The sequence below is a fragment of the Ursus arctos genome, unplaced genomic scaffold, assembly GCF_023065955.2.
Source record: "Ursus arctos isolate Adak ecotype North America unplaced genomic scaffold, UrsArc2.0 scaffold_1, whole genome shotgun sequence".
Taxonomy (NCBI): Eukaryota; Metazoa; Chordata; class Mammalia; order Carnivora; family Ursidae; genus Ursus; species Ursus arctos.
This window is the reverse complement of record NW_026622763.1, coordinates 97,813,705-97,832,834: the sequence shown is the minus strand read 5'-3', so window position 1 is coordinate 97,832,834 and position 19,130 is coordinate 97,813,705. Positions and strand designations below refer to the sequence as shown.

The window sequence follows — 19,130 nt, the reverse complement described above, 5'->3', positions numbered from 1 at the left end:
CATCTGAATATTATAAAATCTAATTTGGTACTTGTCAGACAAAACATGGGGGAAAAAAGGGAAAGCTTCAGTGTGTTAAGTCAAAAAGACTAGTGTGGTTAAAGGTTCTATATCATCAGTCATAAATCATCAAGAAGACTAAAACTCCTATCAATATCTATTATAATGAGAGCAGGTCTCCTAGGACAAAAAACTTTCCTCAGCTGTTCCACTGGCCCAATCAGATATTTTAAATCTTCATAATAAACATGGCTGGAAAAACCCAACAATCAAACACTTAAGACAAATAAGTTTAAATTATATCCTGCGATGAATCGCAGTTTAATATTCTTTTGTAGCTCTATACTTTGGCTCTGTAGTAAAAGAAATTCTGGTTATCATTATTCTATTAACTACTCCATCTGTTCTTTATACACATACCAGGATTTCATGGCAAAAGAGATCAAGAAACACCACCAAGATTAGAAAAATTGGTAACAGCTTTTTAAACATTCATGAGGTTCTTTGACCTATAAAGACTCTACTAGCTAAGGACGGCCATACTAAGAATAAATCATTACTTGTAAGATACACATGCTCTCATACAAGTTCCCTAGATGACCATTAGCATGGCCACCTGGCCTTATGCAGCTCTGCTTTTGAAGAAATCCAGTCACTTCAGAGGAAGGAATATAAATATGGTAATCTTACAGGGGATAAGAGAGAAAGGTAAAAGGGACTTCTATTTTTGCCTTTAATTCTGTGGTCTGTGTCTGCTAGACTTATGCCCACATGTGAAGGAGGAAAGGATGTTTTTCCCTTTTTACTTTTTTTTTTTTAAATAAATGCAAAAAAAAAAAAAAGGAAAGAAAAGACAATATGGGGAACTGCCCTATTTCGTAAGGATAAATCAAGAGAATGGCCATCTCCTATCTCTGTAATACAGACAAAACAGAGGCTAGGAATCAGTGAGTTGCATTTTCGGTCCTGGTTTTATCACTATTTGTATGACGTTAGCCAAATGACTTAACATTTCTAGATTGAGCTTCCCAGCTGTCACACAGGACATTAGCACTAGGGAATCTGTGACAGTTTACGGCATGCCTGTGCACAGGTATGTTCTTATTCTCTTTGTCCAGAGGAACATCCCTGTTACTTTTGGGGATTTAATAAATCAACCAGACGAAAAGCCCTTTATCCTCAACCAACTTCCAGGTGTCAGGGGCCATGTTCCCTGTGAAGTAGAGAGAATCAAGTCAATAAGAAGTGAGAAATCACAATGGGAGAGAGAACCGATTTGGTCTTCCTGTCCAACCCACCTCTTCCTAGTCCCGTGGGCCAAAATAGCTGTTATACTTAAGTCAGTGTAAACTGGTCTCCAGGACCGACAACCAATAGGAATAGACGCTCTTCCAAATGAGTGTATTTATCAGCTTAGTCAATAACTAATCATCACCCTTTAGGTGAGCTGGCATTGTCCAACAACTATTCCTCTCCTGCACCAAGACCACAATTCTAGTGTTTTAATCATTCAAATTAGCAGAGGCAAAAGCCTCAGAAGTGAAGCTTTTCTTGGGGCATCAACAGTATTCCCTTCTGGGGCCCCCAAGCCTAGGTAAACCCCATCATCTAGGCCTATGATTTTTTTTTCTTGATCTCATTAAAATCACCTGGGAAGCTTAAAAAAAAAAAAGTCTAAGTCCCTGTCTCCATCTTCATTCTGATTTAACTGGTCTAGGATGAATTCAAGACATGGATATATTTAAAAAACAAACACACACAAAAAACCTCCTTAGGTGATTCATATATACGGCCAGGATTGATAATCACAATCCAAGCCTTTATAACCACATCACAAACAGCTTGAATGTAACCCCATTAGGATCACTCCACTGACTAAATCCTTCAGTGGCACTCCAGCACATTCTGGATAATCTCAAACAGGCCCTTGAATAAAAGACTGAAAAGCCCTTTCCTCCCCATCACTTTCCTTAACTTCCACTTACTCATTCAAGACCCTGCGCCCCACTTCCTCTGAATAACTTCCACTAACTGCAGCCCCACTCCTCCCTCTCAGGCTGAGCACTGGAAGCATCACACTCCTGCACAACTGGACCTCTACCTCTGCCAGCAAGGAGTGACCAGGACTGAACTAGCCCTTTCACCACAATCAGGTAGAAAACTGGAGAACATGTATGAAACGAATGTTTTCAGACATTGTGTAACAGGCAATACAAGATTTTGAACCTTGAGAGAAGGGAAAAGGTGCCTGGAGGTACTTTCTAGACTGTGGTATAGGGACAGGGGACACGAGCAGGTGCAACAGACTCCTTGAGCGGAGCTGATATTTGCAGGGCAGAGAATAGCAAAGGAGAAAACTAACTGCGTGGGTTGCCTGGAGTTTTTGTTGAATTATTAAGCCACGCATGTGTGCGTGAAATGCCACGGGACCAGGCAAAGAATGACGAAGAGCTGAATAATTCCGGGAGCTCGGGTGGGGCTGGGAGACCTTCGCTTTCCAACCAACCAGAACAGAGTCCTTGCTGACCAGACCATTCAAGAGAAATCCCAGAAAAGTGACACCTCATAGCAGCACAGAATTAACCTTAGAATAAAAGTTACTTTAGACCCACCTTAAAGGCCTTAAAAACAAATGCCAGAGGGATCAAGGCGTTCTCCAATTAACAACTATAAAAGACACTCAGACTTCCATAGCCTATGGCTTCTCTAACTGGCCCTGGGAGCTGTAGGGCAGCCTCCCCACCATGGAATCTAAGGGCCTTTGTCTAAAACAGGGCAGATGCTTGGACAGGAAGTCCCTTCTGCGTATTTGCAAAGACATCTAGAAAAAATATATACTTTTAAGTCACATGGTATTAACTACTAGAGGAATGCCCATCTTAGCCTCTGAGGTTAGACACAATTCTTCCTGAATGTGTAGGTGGGGTGGAATGCAGAAAATCGTAGATCAAAAACTGACTTCTAACACTCAGCAGGCAGTCTGGACTTGCAGAATGAGAACCAAGGGACCCAGGTCTGATCTGAATCTTACCCTGAGAGACCCCATATCAACCACACAGTATTTTCAAGCCAGAGTTACCTCCTTCCCTGGCCTGCTCTACCAGGTCACCAAATATGCTCCCTGGGCTCTGGCTCCATCTAGCTTTCAGGCACGTTAGCGGCACAAGTACATACGTGCAGACGACTCTCCGACAGCGTGAGCTGGTATTACCCAGAAGCGGATTGATGGTGGCAAACACCATGATTTTTGAAGATAAAATGTATTAAATGAAATAAAGTGCTTACCTGAACTGTTAAAGGGGTACTGCTGTCCAGGATAATGCATATTGGAGGAAGAAATGCCTAAATGAAGGAAACGTATTTTAATTGCAGCCTTAAGGACTCCCCCACCCCAGCTTTATTGAGGTCTGACTGACAAAAAGTCGCATGTATTCTGGTTGTGTAACATGAATTCTTAAAAGGTAGATCACACAATGATTTGATATACACAAACATATGAAATGATTATGACAATCAAGTTAATTAATACACCTATTGCCTCACATAGTTACCATATTGTGCATGTGTAAATATAAGATCTACTCTCAGTAAATTTCAAGTATACAAGACCGTATTATTAACTGTGGTCACCATACTATACATTAGACCCCCGTAATTTATTCATCTTATAACTAGAAGTTTGTACCCTTTGCCAACATCTCCCCATTTCTGCCATGTCCCCGGCCCCTGGCAACCACTGTTGGACTCTCTCTGATTCTGAGTTCACCTTTTTTAGATTCCGCATATAAGTGAGATCATATAGTATTGGTTTTTCTCTGTCTGATTTATTTCACTTAGCATGATGTCTTCCCGGTTCATCCATTTTGTCACAAACAGAATTTCTTTCATTTTATAGCTGAATAAATCCATTACACACACACACTCTCTCTGTCTCTCTCCACATCTTCTTTATCCATTTATCTGATGGACGTTCACCCTCTCTTGGCTACTGTGAATAATGCTGTAATGAACACAGGAGTGTGAATATTTCTTTGAGACACTGATTTCACTTCCCTTTGGATATATACTCAGAAGTGGGATTGCTGTATCATAAGGTAGCTCTAATTCTTTGAGGAACCTCCATACTGTGTCCCACAATGGCTGTACCAATTCACATTCTCGCCAAAAGTACACAAGGGTTTCCTTTTCTCCAAATCCTCACCAATGCTTGTTATCTCCTGTCTTTCTGATAGCAGCCATCCCAATGCTTCCCTACTTCAATCTGTATTACAAAGCCACAGTAATCAAAACAGCATGGTACTGGCATAAAAACAGACACATCAACCAATGGAACAAAAGAGCCATAAGTAACTGATGATCCTTCCAAACAATTAGGAGGTTCCTTATAACAAAGCCAAGGTCATTTCACATGATTTCTAAACAACTGTTAAAATAAACTCCCTTTTGTTTGGGGCTAGCCCTTTAGGGAACAGAATGTGGGGAACCTTGAAACTGTTCAATTCTTTCTGCAGTTCCTGAGAGATTCCTGTTGACCTAAAAGGGTCTTTGCCTTGCAAGGTACTGAGCTTGGGCTTTGGGGACCCTGTCCCAGTAGAGATGCTCTGGCTATTCAGAGGACTTGCCCCCAGAAAGACTGTTAGGGGAGCCATGGCTCTTACTCTTCTCCCTCCGTCCCTAGAAGGGCAGTAGGACAGTCAGTTCAGCCCTGCTGAAGGAAGGGAGCAAGGGTGCGAGCAAGAGGCAAACCCTCAGTCGAGGCTGCTTTTCTCCAGGAGCTGTCGAACAGCAGCTTCACACCCCTGGCTCTTTTCCACAGGGTTCCTGTGTCGCCTCAATTCTCAGGTCACTCTAGAACCTTCTCCAGCTTCCCCGGGGAGGGGGGGAGGCAGAGAGATTGCAGGCTATGTGTAAATAGCACTGAGTGTTTGTTTCAACTTTTCATGTCTAATTTTCTATTGGATTACTTTGAAAACAACACGATGTAAAAAGTCAGTCTCCACAGAAGATAGGCAAGGTTTTAAGAAGGAAAGCTAAGAGTGTAAACGGTATAATTGTGGGGAAAATCCTCTTTAAAATCAAAATATTTCCCTAAATTCCGTAAAACGTCTGCAGAAAGCTTTACAAACCACTTCAACTTCAGACACACATAGAAAATGAAAGAAAACATTAAACTCCCAAGAATCATTTCTTTCCCTTTATTCGTACTGAGAGCATTTGGGCAACAAATCTCATTACTAGATTTCCATAATTAAGTTGTATCAAAAATATAATGGAACTGGACATTTTCAATAAATGCAGTTCCCGCTGCCTCCTCCAAGCACACTCGTTGAAAACACAGTAATAAGCAAATGTAGGAAAATGGGAATGTATTTAGATGCAACACAGCCTGTAAAAATCATCTGAAAGTGAACACAGCCTGCTAATAAAGATGGCAGCACAGTGCCTGGAAAGCTTTCTAATATCATGAATATTATATGGTTCTCAAGAATACCAGTCATCGGCACAAACTGTGAAAACAAATTATTTATGGTTCAAGGAAAGGTAAAATAGTCTCAGAAGATTTCCCATGAATAAAAGATGAAATATTGGAACTCACAGGGTCTATAAAACAAGTGTTTGCAAAATAGTTTTCCTATAAGTCAAAGCCAGTATAGCATTTTAAATTAAGAGGGCTAAAAAATTCATATATTTCTAAATAAAATAAAGTATTTTCATTGAGCATCAATTTGACAGGGAAAAAAGCCAAACAGAACAAAACAACCAACAACAAAACTTTTACAGGCAGGAGCCATGCTTCAAGCAATAGCAGACTCGGTCTGGTCAATGCACAGTATGATCTTGCCCGCCCAGAACCTAAGTCATTCTGACTTCTTTCACATACAGGCCTAGCACTTCAGTACAGATTTGCTTTTCTTTTCTAACTCTGCCTTGCACATATATTAATTCGTGGACTACTGCAGAAGAACGCATTATTTTAAACCGACTTTAGTTCTCTGCATTTTCAAGAAAATCGCAGTTTTCTGTGAGCACCGTTAATGCTCACAGAAGGCAAACATCCTGCTATTTGTCTCCTAAGAACGCTTCAGGTTTACAATTTGAGTTTGCCGCCTTTTCTTTGGAGCAGCGTAAGGAACTGCACCAGCCGCTTTGCCTCTTGGTTTAAAAAGTGCCTATTAGGGAATTCCTAAGCTGAACCACAGGGAAACCTGGGGTTCCCTTTGTTTCTGTCAAAATTAAAATGAACTTTTAACTTGTTGTCAGGCCAAAGGTGTTTTGTTCTGTACCTGCACATTTTTCCATGATTTTCTTCAGAGGCCCGTGAGTGTACATCAGTCCAACAAGAATCCCGGCCAGATGCCCGGCGAAGGAAGTCCTAGGAGAGAAGGAGACCCTTTGTGAGTATTCGTTCTGCTGAGCAGATACATTCCGTCTTCTCATTAGTCCGGGGCATGTCAATTTGTCACAGTCTGCAGGCTTTGTTCCCATCATGTTCTTTACGCTGGGCAGCATTTAACTCTGTCCAAAGAACATTTCCTACCTTAAAAAAAAAAAGGTACAATGAATAACCACCACGTGTTTAAGATGCAGTTTCCCTCCTTGACCAGGAGAAGCAGGCTGGCCCCTTCAGAGCAGTGGAAGTGTTTTGTCAAGACAACCCATTCTGTTTCTTCCAGCTTTTCTCTGTGGCTCTTATCCCAAAACGTAAATGAAACCAGTTTTCTCTGAATTACATCTTGAACGATCCAGCCACCATGAGACCCACTGGCTGTCCGTGTAGCAGAGCAGACTGCTGCACTTCTGTTCACCACTGGCGAGTGAGGCAAAGAGCAGGAGAACCCAGCAGAGGAGAGAGACTGGGATGTCCACACCTGTTCCCCTAAAGTTGTCTTCATATGTACCTTTCGGTCACTCAGCAAAAAGAGAACTGTAAACTTCTAGCCTGAAAGATGAGTTAGGGCATTAAACTGGCTGTATTCCTCTTAAAGTAGCACCTAAGCTTGGCAATTCAAGCTTATAAATTCAAGGCAAGCCCCAGCTAAGCCTTTGTTGAATGAGTAAAAGAATAAATGAAAGAAAATCACCTCGCCGTCTCCCTGCCCCCGGCTCCTGCTCTTAGTGCATCCCGCACTCTGCTGTCAGCTGTTCCAGAACAGTGGGGATGTCATGTCACCGCCAGCTGGGGACACTCAGTGACCCATCTGCTTACGGTGCAGGCCTCTGGGCACCTGGCCTTGCTCATACCTTCCCTCCACCCTCATGGCCCACTAAGCCCATCTCCTCGCCCCACTGCCAGAGCCCCACGTGCTCACAGGGGACCACAACGCTGAGCTGAATGGCAGGCACCCCTGTCACAAAGATCATGTCCTTCTTTCCTTCCACCTTCCCCCAGTCATTGGTTCTGCATTTCCTATAGCCTGTATTCAGCCTGCTGGGTCATGATGCGTTTATACGCTGGCATGTCTGTCTCTCTCTAACAAATTCCCTGAGGGCAGCAATGATGTCTTCTACTCATCTGTTATGCTACATTAGATGCTAAAAGCAAAAACAAAGAAAGGTCAAGTGCGTGAATATTTCCACAGCTTGGGGAAATGACCCTCACTCCGGAAGTGGGGGCAACTGAAAGTTATTACGGAGCTGATGTAAACTCCAAGAATACAGTGAATTCTGCGGTTTTCACATATGTGTTATACACTCCTCAGGCTGTGCCTGGCACGGGTCAGACACTCGAGTGTGGGTTAAATGAATGATCCAAGTTTCCCAGGACCAGAAGGTAAGTTAAACCCATTACATCTTCAACTTAGAGCACCACGGAGCCACGGCAGTGACAGAGCTTGGGGGCTGATGCTCAGTCCCCGCACCCCCCCAGAAGACATAGAATCAGAGCCAACACACTTCCCTTCCCCCTGCAGCAAAGGCCCTGGAGAAGCACAAGCAAGACAGCCACGAGTCATTCCCCCTGTCTTAGAGCTAGCAAAAAGACCTGTTGGATCCCAGGAAAAGAACAGACAATGGAACACTTCGGAGAAAAGACTAGAGGCAACCTTCTAGAGACGGGAAGGCACTGCTGTTCGTTCCATCAGCCAATTCAATCCCACCGTTGCCCAAACAAGCTCCTGCAAACGTCCACACACACGGCAAGTGACGGCGCGTGGGCTTACACGCATATGCACATACATGCTTCACACACACGGTCATTCCTTCAAGAGAGCCATCACTTTCATCACATATATTTACCTCAAAGTATGTGTAACCTGATAATAAAAACATGGGATCAGATGCCCGGGTTCCCATTTTTCAGGGAAGAATAGCATGAACTGTGCTTTTCTTTAGCCTTTCCAAAAAAAATAAAATTGTGCTTATTTTATTCTATTTTTAGGCTACGTAAAACTTTTCAAATAGTTCTAGGAATGGCAAAGAAAGTGGTAGTTTGAGGAATACAAAGAAAAAGCCAGAATCAAATTTTTTAAAATATTAACCTCGATTAAACTGAAACGAATAAAACAGCATCAACATTTTTAAACTTTTTAAACCAGTCTTTTCTGGTGAATCATATAGATGTAAAATAACATGGGAGAAAATTTCAATTTAAAACCCCAACCTATTAAACAATCAATCCTGAGCCTCATTTACAATTTAGAGCACAATACAGTGAAATGAATTTCTTATCTCTCTAAATGAGCCTGCAGAAGTTTGAGTTAGAATCTAATTGTCCTAATATAATTGCAAATAACTATGGATGGAAAGCTGGCCGACCAGAGACCAGACTACATTATCACAAAAGTCCCATCTCAAAACCCTAGCCATCCTTATCCCTACATTTAAGCTTTATATGGGTGTTTTTCTTTTAAAAGAAGAAGAAATTACGATCTGATCAATCCAAACTGGGAATTTCTCAACATTACACACAAAAAAAGGGAGATGCGACCAACGAAGAAGGAAATCTGGGCCCATTTGAAGAGGCATATTAACTTTCTCTGTGCCTTTGGTAAGCATTTGACAGACTACCTCCTGGGCCCTCTAAGAGACACCTGTGCCCTCAGAGAGGAAATGGAACTGAAGACTGTCTCCTTCCCAACAGGACAGGGAGCCCCCATCCCAGCATTAGGGCCCTTCATCCTTGCCCCTGGGGGTGCTGCGAGCGACAAGGAGGCCCCCCTGCCTGGGCATTGGAGGAAGACCGTTAACAGCTTCAGAAGCAGATGATGTTATTATGATCATCACTATACACATAAAAAAGGGGTTCTGATGTTTGTGCTGTCCGAGGAGGCCCGTGGTTGAGTTATAACCTAATTGTTTGTGCCGTCCGGGATGGCCCGCTGCTGTCCTCCAAGTGTGCGCTGCTCTGAGTTACACCTGCAGGCTGATCCCCTGCGGCCGGCTCTCAGGAACACGGCTTCCCCTGGACCTGACTAGGCTGGGACTGAGGATTTGGTGATGGCCTGCCACCCTCCATCCTACTTCAAAGTAATCCTCCGGGACAGCACCACCATATTCAACCCTATACCATGGCCTTACCCGTGCGGTGAACGGCCGGACACTAGCACTCAACAAGTAACTACTGAAGGAGTGAGAAGTGGAATTAAAATTACATATAAAATGCACATTTCTAGCATACATTACAATTGTATTATAAAAACACAAGTTATACATGGTCACCAATTAATAGTTGTTTTAGTATCAAATCTCACTGGGAGAGAGAGTGATTAAACACAACACCCTCCCCATCCCGCATACTTGGACAATGTGTTACAGAAAACATGCTCTCCATTAACAAAACAACAGCACTAAACCTATTATTATATCCCAAAATTGGTCACTTAGAAGCTTTATTTCTTCTGATAGCTCAATAGAGACTCCCTTCAGAAATGCTAAGAGCTATAATCAAACTCTGACTGTGACTGGTAAGATACAGTCACAGGGGCCAGACACATCGTGGCCGTGTACAGTCACACAGGTTGTGCACTGCATGGATGGACTACAAGGACAAGAAATATAATTTGTCTGGGGTCTCAAGAGTGCCACAAAGATCTGATATTCAAATTCAGATCATTGTTTCTCAACTTCAGGGCAAGTAACAATGTAATTTCACTTCGATAGGGGACAATATCTTGATCCAGGAGTTCTTTTTTTTTTTTAAAGATTTTATTTATTTATTTGACAGAGAGACAGCCAGTGAGAGAGGGAACACAAGCAGGGGGAGTGGGAGCAGAAGAAGCAGGCTCCCAGCAGAGGAGCCTGATGTGGGGCTCGATCCCAGAACGCCAGGATCACGCCCTGAGCTGAAGGCAGACACTTAACGACTGTGCCACCCAGGCGCCCCTGATCCAGGAGTTCTTAAACTTGCTCAGGTTCTAAGCCCCTTTAAATGTCTGATGAAAGCCACGAATCCTGTCTGCAGAAAAATTACACATACACAAAATATGTCACCTATCATTTTAAGACGTTCATGGATGGCTTGAATTCCAGACCCTTGCCTGAAGTGAAAATCATTCATCACCAACAGGGGAATTCCAAACCTCAGTGCCAAGTCTAAGTAGTTATACACTCAGTTGGAAAAACATCTTGTTTGTCCTCAAATCCTAAGACAGAGGCAGCCATTTTGTTTGGATGGTTATTAATGAGCCCAATCTCTCTGAGGCGCCACGGCTCTGTGATGGTGTAACCTACTCCTGGAATCAATTTCCTTCCTGCTCAAGTCTGACTGTTAGTCATTCTTTCAGTTCAAGTCTGAGGGTAAAACATTCTGCCACTCTCTGTATGTCCGACAGGGTCTTTATTTCAGCCTCCTATTCAAATGATAGGTATACGGTGAGCTGTTGCTAAGAAATATCAGCTGGACGGTCATTCATCTGTCTTTTCTCTGTATTTTGGGTACACTGTCATTACGCCAGTCACTCCAGTCATAGATTTATTTTATTTACCCTCCTTGAGATTCACTGTGCTTTTTCCATCTGAGGTCTCATGTTTTTCTACAATTCTGAAAAACCCTCAGCCATTATTTTTTGTTCTCTGGACCTCCAGAGATGTAGCAAGGACACAGAATGGGGGCTCGATTCGTGTTTGTAGAAAAAAAAAAAAAAAACCTAAAAGAAAAAAAAATGGAAAGTTCAAATCACATCAATGTTGGTACACGTTACTTATAAGGGACAGTGATGGTAGAAAAGTAATTTTGGAGCAAAACTAAGATGAAGATATTATAGATATTATTGCGTGTTACATGTCAAATACATTTCAATAAAGCTGGAAAGAAGATGATTGTGGATTTCAGTTATGCAAACTATATGCAGATATTATTAACACCGGTACGGAGTGTTCTTTCCTATCATGCCAGCATAAACCGTTCCTCACTCCTTTCAGAGGCGACTTGGAAGGATGAGCTAAGTGGTTATGCAAAATGTTCCTGCTCCCAAGTGCCACTGTTAAAGAATCAAAAGCTGAAGCTATGATTGAAAGCTGTGACAAGCTATAAAGGGTCTCCTCTGCTAAATGGCAAATTCTTTCCACAGCTGAAGAAGCTGCCATCTCAGGCATAGCTCAGAAAGCAGAAAATGGATTACTCTAAGACATAATCTCATGGTGTATGCAGAGCAAACGACCTCATTAAGGACAGAACTTGATGGAGACACAGTGTTAGACAAGGCAAGAGAACAAGGTAAGGGAAGAGGCCGTCAGCTAGAAGTGGCCTATTATATCGTATGTCCCATAATTTCCTCCTATAAAAGCAGTTAATACCAGGCAGGGACTGCACTGATCAGAAGTTCTTCATTGTTTGGGGATCTCAATAAATGGTCTTAATAAACTGGCATTACAACAAGATGTGGCAAGAAGTTTTCAGGTTTTGAACATTCATGCCACTAGGAAAGACCTTGACAGGATTGCTTCTTCCCAACATAAACTGTTCTTAAACTGTCTGGTTTCTGTCCTGGATGCTTTCTTCAACCACGATGCCACTATGTGTCTTTGGCAATGGCAATTTGGGAGAGACTTGGTCTATATGTTCTTTCTCTTTACCACATTCCCTGGCACACACCCCTCCTGCCACCTTTGGCTACAGAAGTAAAAACTATTCCCCTTCCAATATCCTATTCCCTCTCGAGGGAGGCATTGCAATATTGGCCATGCAACCTCTAGTATCCATGTTGATTTATTAAACATGGCACCAACCTCCAGCCTAGGGCTGGGAGCTGACCACTGACATTTACTTGAGTCCCAGACAAACACTATCTGGAGAAAAACAACGGTGTTGCAAAGGGAGAAAAAGCCTAGTTTACAAAAGAGCCTCCAAGATAATAGATGATGCCTAGCTATTCCTTAGCTCTCAATTCCATGCCCCTCAGCCTGGCAGCAAGAGAATTTCATGAGCAGGTTCAAGAAGGTAGCATTCATTCATTCGTTCATTCATCAAATATTTACTGACTGGTTACCACATAAATAAGACAAACATAGTCACTGCCCCGTGGAGCTTCCAATCTGTTGGGAGCACACAAGCACACTCTCTCTAACTGCAAATTGTGCTAAGAATAAGGAAGTGAGTCTACTTTTCCTAGAGTGGTCTGGGATGCCTCCGTAAGTGCCACTGAAAGTGACATCCCTATGGGGCACTTGGGCGGCTCAGTCAGTTAAGCGTCTGCCTTCAGCTCAGGTCATGATCTCAGGGTCGTGGGAAGTTCTTCCGGTGTCTTTTAGGTGACTGGAGTACAGTGAGGTGGCATAAGGACATCCTACGGCCTGAGATGAATTTGGAAAGATGGGCAAGAGCCAGATCCTATAGGCCTTATGTGCCAGGGAGAAGAATTTGGGTTGTTTTCTAGTACAGCAGGAGACCGCAGAAGAATTTTAAATGGGAGAATTTTTTAAAGTGATCTATTCCATCCGCTGGGAGAGCAGACGCTAGAGGGGCGAGAATGGCCAGTGGAGCAGACCAGTAAGGAGGCTAATGTAGCTCAGATGGAGAATGATGGCAACTGGGAAGAGGCTGGTCGCAGCAGGGGTGGAGAGAAGCGAGCAGGGCAGAGTCCATTCTGGCAGCAGAGATAAAACAACTTGCAGAAGGACTCTGAGTAGGGGGTGCAGGCAGGGGAGAAATCTAGGATGGACTCCATGTAGGGGGTGGGGGCAGAGGAGAAATCTAGGCCGCCGGCTTGTGCAACAAGATGGACAGTGGAACCTGTTACTGGGATGGGGGAGACTGGGAAGAGGAGAGGGCCGGGTGGGGAGAATTCAAGGCTCGGTATTGCTGTGTTTATGGAGATATACCTGCAAGACAACTAAGTAAAGTCATCTGGTATCGTATTCAGTAGGTAGCTGGGTATTTAGTTAGAAATTGAGGGGAAGAATGGTTCAAAATACTGCTCTCATGTCTCACTTTATTGGACTTTTGGAATATCTGTATATACTGACTATAATATATCTTTATGTATACAACATAAAACACATTATACACATACAAATATACGTATCTAAAAAATAAAATTTATTTAAGATTTTTAAAAAATTTATTCATTTGACAGAGAGAGAGAATACAAGCAGGGTGAGCGGCAGGCAGAGGGAGGGGGAGAAGCAGGCTTCCTTCTGAGCAAGACCAATGTGGGACTTGATCCCAGGATCCTGGGATCATGACCTGAGAAGACGGCAGATGCTTAACTGACTGAGCAACCCAGGCACCCCTAAAAATAAGATTTAAAGGAAATACATTAAAACAGCACAGATAAAGTGTGTGTGTGTGTGTGTGTGTGTGTGTGTATGTGTGTGTGGAGGGGGGAAGAAACATCCCCCTATTTTCCAAACTTCTTATAATAGTGTTTTAGTAACTGCATTATTATGTTTCAAATATAAAGGGCACAGAAATTGGGCAAGGCCCTCATTGAAAAAACAGTATTACTCTCATCAGTGTGGTGGACAAATCTAAATATTTTTGTTGTTGTTAGGGTAAATCGTGAAGAATGCTTTCCCCCATTTGGCACCAGCAAGTGTTTTTAAATAGCACTCCAGATGAAAATCGGTAGGTCTGCAGTATTACTAGGTTTCTTCAGAGTCTGTTGTGGTTACTCAAATTTTCAAAACTAAATGAAAGGTGTGCCAAATAAACCGAAAGCAACAGATAAGTGTTATTTTACACACGAAATAAATGAGTAACCACCCCCTCCGCACCCCCCACACACTTAACTGGGGCATGGACATGAGTAAACGTAATTCCAGAAGTGAGGCCTGCGTTCCTTCCCTGCCAGGCACTGCGCATGACCAGACACATCCTAGACCTCCCTGTCCCTGACTTCCCATAGTCACTGTTCAGCAGATATCACGTGCCAAAACTCTCTCCATCTGCTCTGCACCATCCCACGTGCACCCCAGCCCCTCGGGTAATCCCGGCAAGTGTTTGAGAACACAGAACCGGAGTCAGACCACCTGGGACTGCATCCTGGGTCTGACACAGTGTCAGGACCAACGTGCACCTTCACCCGCTCTCCCAGCTGCCACCGCCTTAGCTCAGGCCTCTCCCTGGCTCAGTCCCCCTCCGCCTGCTCTAGCCGGGTTCAGGTTCACCGCTGTGACAAGCATTCTCTCTAACCAGCAGGCCTCCTCCCAATCCATAAGCTTCTAGGTAGCTCCCCAGTGTTTCTAGAATAAAATACAAGCAAGGCTTGTTGCATCCTCCACGTGCCTCTGTCTGCCTCTTAGGCTTCACTCTCTACAGCCAGCCCCCAGCCCGACTGCCCCCCAAGGTTGAGCCATTGGCAAAAGCTACGCTTTCGTCCTTCTTGACTTTTTTGTGTAATATTCCCTTTGCCCTCCACTTCACCCAGCTAAGCCCTAGCAAAATGGCCTCCCTAAACACACAATCACACTCTTGGCCAGGGCATTCCCACAGGACAGGGTAGGGGCTGCTCCTCTGGCTCCTGCAAAGTTTCCCCTGCATTCGCCTAGCAGCCAGGCCTTTCCTTGTCTGCTGATTTATGTGCATTGCCCCGCTGCACAATCTAATGGCTCTCAACCCCATCACACCCAATGCCCCTGTAAACCCCAACAGTTTGTAATGCTCCCTCTGTTTTCTTAAAATGGAATTTACAAACACATATTTTTTAAAACACAGACACATACACAAACACAATCTCAACTCAACATAATGCCCCAACTGTAATGCAAGGAAAAATTTTCACAAGCGAAAGGATGAAATAATAGGAATGATTTTACATATACCACCACCGGAAGACACAGAAAACGGTCCTTTGCCCCAATGTAGGGATCTGCATAAAGGTGAGAATAATAAATGCAGGCAGATACAGATGGGCTTTCTGTGATTCAAAGACCACATGCAGGGTTCCATCAGTGACATGATTTTATGTGAGGGAAAATAACTTTTGATTCCAAAAAGAGCCAAGTACAATTTTCCCTTAAGTTACATTTACAATTCAATTTACAATTTTCCTGGAAAAAGTCATTGTATATTAAATCCATGCCAAAAAAGAAAACAAACAAAAAAAACAAAACAAAAACAAAACACAAATCTTTGTGTTTATATGAAAAGCACAGTTCGGTTTTATGCTCCGATAATCATAAACAGCTTATTCACCTACATAAATGTTCTCTCGACTGATGTGGGGCCGGGGGAGTTACGTAGGATCATTCTTGTAGGGAACTGTCCTGCGTGGGGGAGGGCAGTTAGGACTTCTGGCCCCTCCATACCAAATGCTAGTAGCACCCCCGCTAATCATTATGATAACAAAGCACAACCCAGCAAATTTCCAAACTCCTTCCTGGGGACTAAGCCACCTATCCCAGTGGAAAACCACTAGCTTAGCACCCAGCAAATGCTTATTAAATGTTTGTTGAATTGATGACCTTTACTCATTAGGCCTCAAAAATATTTCTTTTCAAAGTACTTCCCACGTGACTACACTATGCACAAATTCCAAGGATTCCAAGTAAATCTACAACATATTGAACTGATATGCAAGAAAACTTCCCACCACGACTGAAAGGCACATGGGGAGTTAGAATATTTGAAAGAGGCCATGATCACTTCCACATTGCACTGTGGTAGAGTGAATGCAACTTGGCACGTGAAAAATGCTCTGCCATCTGCTATTACTATAGACAAAAATATTTCTGGATACCACATGAATGATTATTTGCACATCACCTCCAGAAAGTAAATATAAAATGAAAGAGAAGTTGGATTGTTTATAGCCTGATTTTAACATGTGCTACTGTTATGAAGCAAATAGATGTTCCTGTGAGCTCAGCCTTATGGAGGGGTTTGCAAAAGCAGTATGGATACCTGGAAATCCCATGGCCCTTTGCTAGCAGGGCTCTCTGAGATTGCAGGAAGAGACTGGCATAAGTGACCTCGATTTACAGGGGTTATCACAGGGACACACAAGGAAGAAAGGGCGGCAGGGAACGATCTCAACTGTGAACTGTGGAAATGACTTCTACATGTTCCTCCCAGCCACCACCACGAGCAGATGGGCTGCCCTTGCCTGCGGGGAGTCTACATCCACTGTTTCTCATCCCTGGCTGGACATGACAATCTCACAAAGAGATTTTAAAAGTTATAGCTCCTTGGACCCCACCCCCAGAAATTCTTCAAAACTGCTCTGGAAGTAGGACCCTGATGTTATTTTGTTTGGTTATTTTCTGGTTTTGTTAATTCCCTAGGAGATTTTAATGTGTTGAGGTCTGCTGATCTTAAGCCAAAGTTCAAATTCTAATGGTGAGAGTACAGCTGCCATAGCGGGCCAAAAAGAAAAACATTTTGAGTATAGGCAAAACTCTACCCTACAGATTACCCATAGAAGTGACATCTGTTTCCCTTCTTGGTAAGTTGGTCATAATATATTCTACTGTAATGCTGCAAGAGAGTAAGTATAACTTTTAAAATTCATGCAAGGAAACATGTGAGCTTACTTCAAAGTATTTACAAGTTCTTTGGACTTATAAAAACCTGATAATTCAGGGGCGCCTGGGTGGCACAGCGGTTAAGCATCTGCCTTCGGCTCAGGGCGTGATCCCGGCGTTATGGGATCGAGCCCCACATCGGGCTCCTCTGCTGTGAGCCTGCTTCTTCCTCTCCCACTCCCCCTGCTTGTGTTCCCTCTCTCGCTGTTGTCTCTATCCTGTCGAATAAATAAATTAAAAAAAAAATCTTTAAAAAAAAAAACTGATAATTCAGCTAGTGTACCCACATATCCAAGAAAGTCATATACACATGGCCAAAAATGACAACAGTAAAGAGTTAAGGTAATTCCCGAATCTGCAGATCCGACACAAAGACTAGGAAACAAAACTGGATCATAAAGTTAGCTTGTAATTTCAGAAAAATTAAATTCTACTTGTGGTTAAATCTGGTCTGAATCAAAATTCTGACTATGAATGCCCCACCTACTGTCTGACTCAGAGACCTGGGCGTGCCCTTGATATCACAGATCGCTCGGCAGCAGCTCTGTGCAGACGCCTAGAAGGCAAGGAGCACAGCCCCACCAGCCACACAGTTCTGAGAACAGCCCAGCAGAGGAGAATCCGTGTATGCAATGCAACCTGCCAGGCTGAACACCTGGGGAAGCCATGAGACCCATATGAGCTCATCTCAGAGCACTGCCATAGTCAAAGAAACAGTCCCACCTCCAACGGAGGTCTATGGCAGGCAGATATTCCCCCATCTCCCATCCTCACAGCTTGTACACAGGCAGAGGGCCTCTCCTTGGACAATGAGATACACTTTGCATTGAATCTGAAGAATCTAGTGATGAGAGTCCAGTGAAGCAGCATCCAGGGTCCATCCAGTTCTCTTAGGCGTTTCTGGCCCAGTTCTTCAGTATTCTCAACAATTCTAGAAGGTGATAGCCTTCCAATTAGTCCTTTTGTGGTTAGGTTTGCCAGAGCTGATTTCTAATGTGTTCAGCCAAGAATCCCGACTGGTAGGTTCCAGGTACGTATATGGAAGCTGAGAAGATGTGCTGCTCTGTCTTCTCTAGAATTGCCACTCGCCCTAAGACGATGTAAGACAGGAGCTTGTGGTCCCCTCTGCCACCACGTGGGAGAGCTTCTGCATATGAAGAATGCAGTTGTGGTGGACAGATTCTAAGATGGGCCCTGATGATCCCTGATCCCTGGTATTCATACCTTTTACAATCCTTTCTTCCTGCACACGGGTGGGACCTGCGACTTGCTTCAGAACAGCATACAGCATGCCACTTCTCCTACTGTGTTATGTAAGATTATAGCTTCTACCTTACTAGCAGACTTTAATGAGGAAACTGCCATACTCTGAGCTAACCTATGGAGAGATTCCAGTGGCAAGGGACTGGGGATGCCCCTGGCTGACAGGTGACAGCAAAGCTCTTAATCCAACAACCCACAAGGAACTGTGTTCTTTGATGAACCACATACCCTGGAAGCAGATCCTTCCCAGGTCAAGCCTTCAGATGAGAACTTAGTGCTTGCTGACACCTTTGTTACAGTCTTGTGAGAAATCCTGCAGCGAGACCCAGATAAACCATGCCCTGCCTCCTGCCCCACAAACACCATGAGATAAAAAGTATTTGTTCTCTTAAGCCACTACACTTAGCATTTATTACAGAGCAATAAATAACTAACACAGAAGCCAACACAGGAAGAGACAAAATCCTGATGCCCTTGCTTGCATACCCAAATTCCACCATATCTCGTGTCTCTAAAACACTGACCCGAACCACTGGAAATTTTAGTTATGCATGCCAACAGAGGTCCTTTCCTTTGACCCAGTTAGTTTGAGCTGGGCTTCTTTAAACTATAACTAGAAGAATTGCAACGGAAGTGTCCAAAGATGACAGACAAAGTAGAACCAACAGATCTCAAAGTCTGAAGGGGAATTCTGCGGTACGCTATCTCAGTTCCAGTGTAAGCTAAGACGCCAGGTGGAATGGGGGACTTGATGATCCTAATAATACAGTCAAAAGAATGTCACCACATTGAAGAATTATTAACCCAGACGTTCAAGTCACTGAACTAATTCTCAGAACCTACATCCTTATGTTAGATACAGCTCCATTCCTCATGTGCAGGAGATAATAATAATGACATCGCAAGGATTAAGAGAGAAAATACATATAAAAGAATTCCATATAATGCCTGACATACTGTAGGTATCA

The 19,130-nt window shown here is 43.4% G+C and overlaps 1 protein-coding gene across 5 annotated transcripts in view; it reads right to left on the bottom strand.

Moving 5' to 3' along the window:
• The window catches only part of RHBDD1 (rhomboid domain containing 1), a 132,940-nt gene that overhangs the window by 56,299 nt on the left and 57,511 nt on the right, over nt 1-19,130 (bottom strand). For all 5 annotated transcript variants that reach the window (XR_008956752.1, XM_026491810.4, XM_044381049.3 and 2 more), the window contains 2 exons: nt 6,285-6,373; nt 3,286-3,342 (listed from right to left, as the gene is read on the bottom strand). Coding sequence is in view for 4 of the 5 variants with exons in the window: in XM_026491810.4 (XP_026347595.1) it covers nt 3,286-3,342; nt 6,285-6,373 (146 nt within the window). In the remaining variant the exon portion in view is untranslated. The remainder of the gene's footprint in view (nt 1-3,285; nt 3,343-6,284; nt 6,374-19,130) is intronic.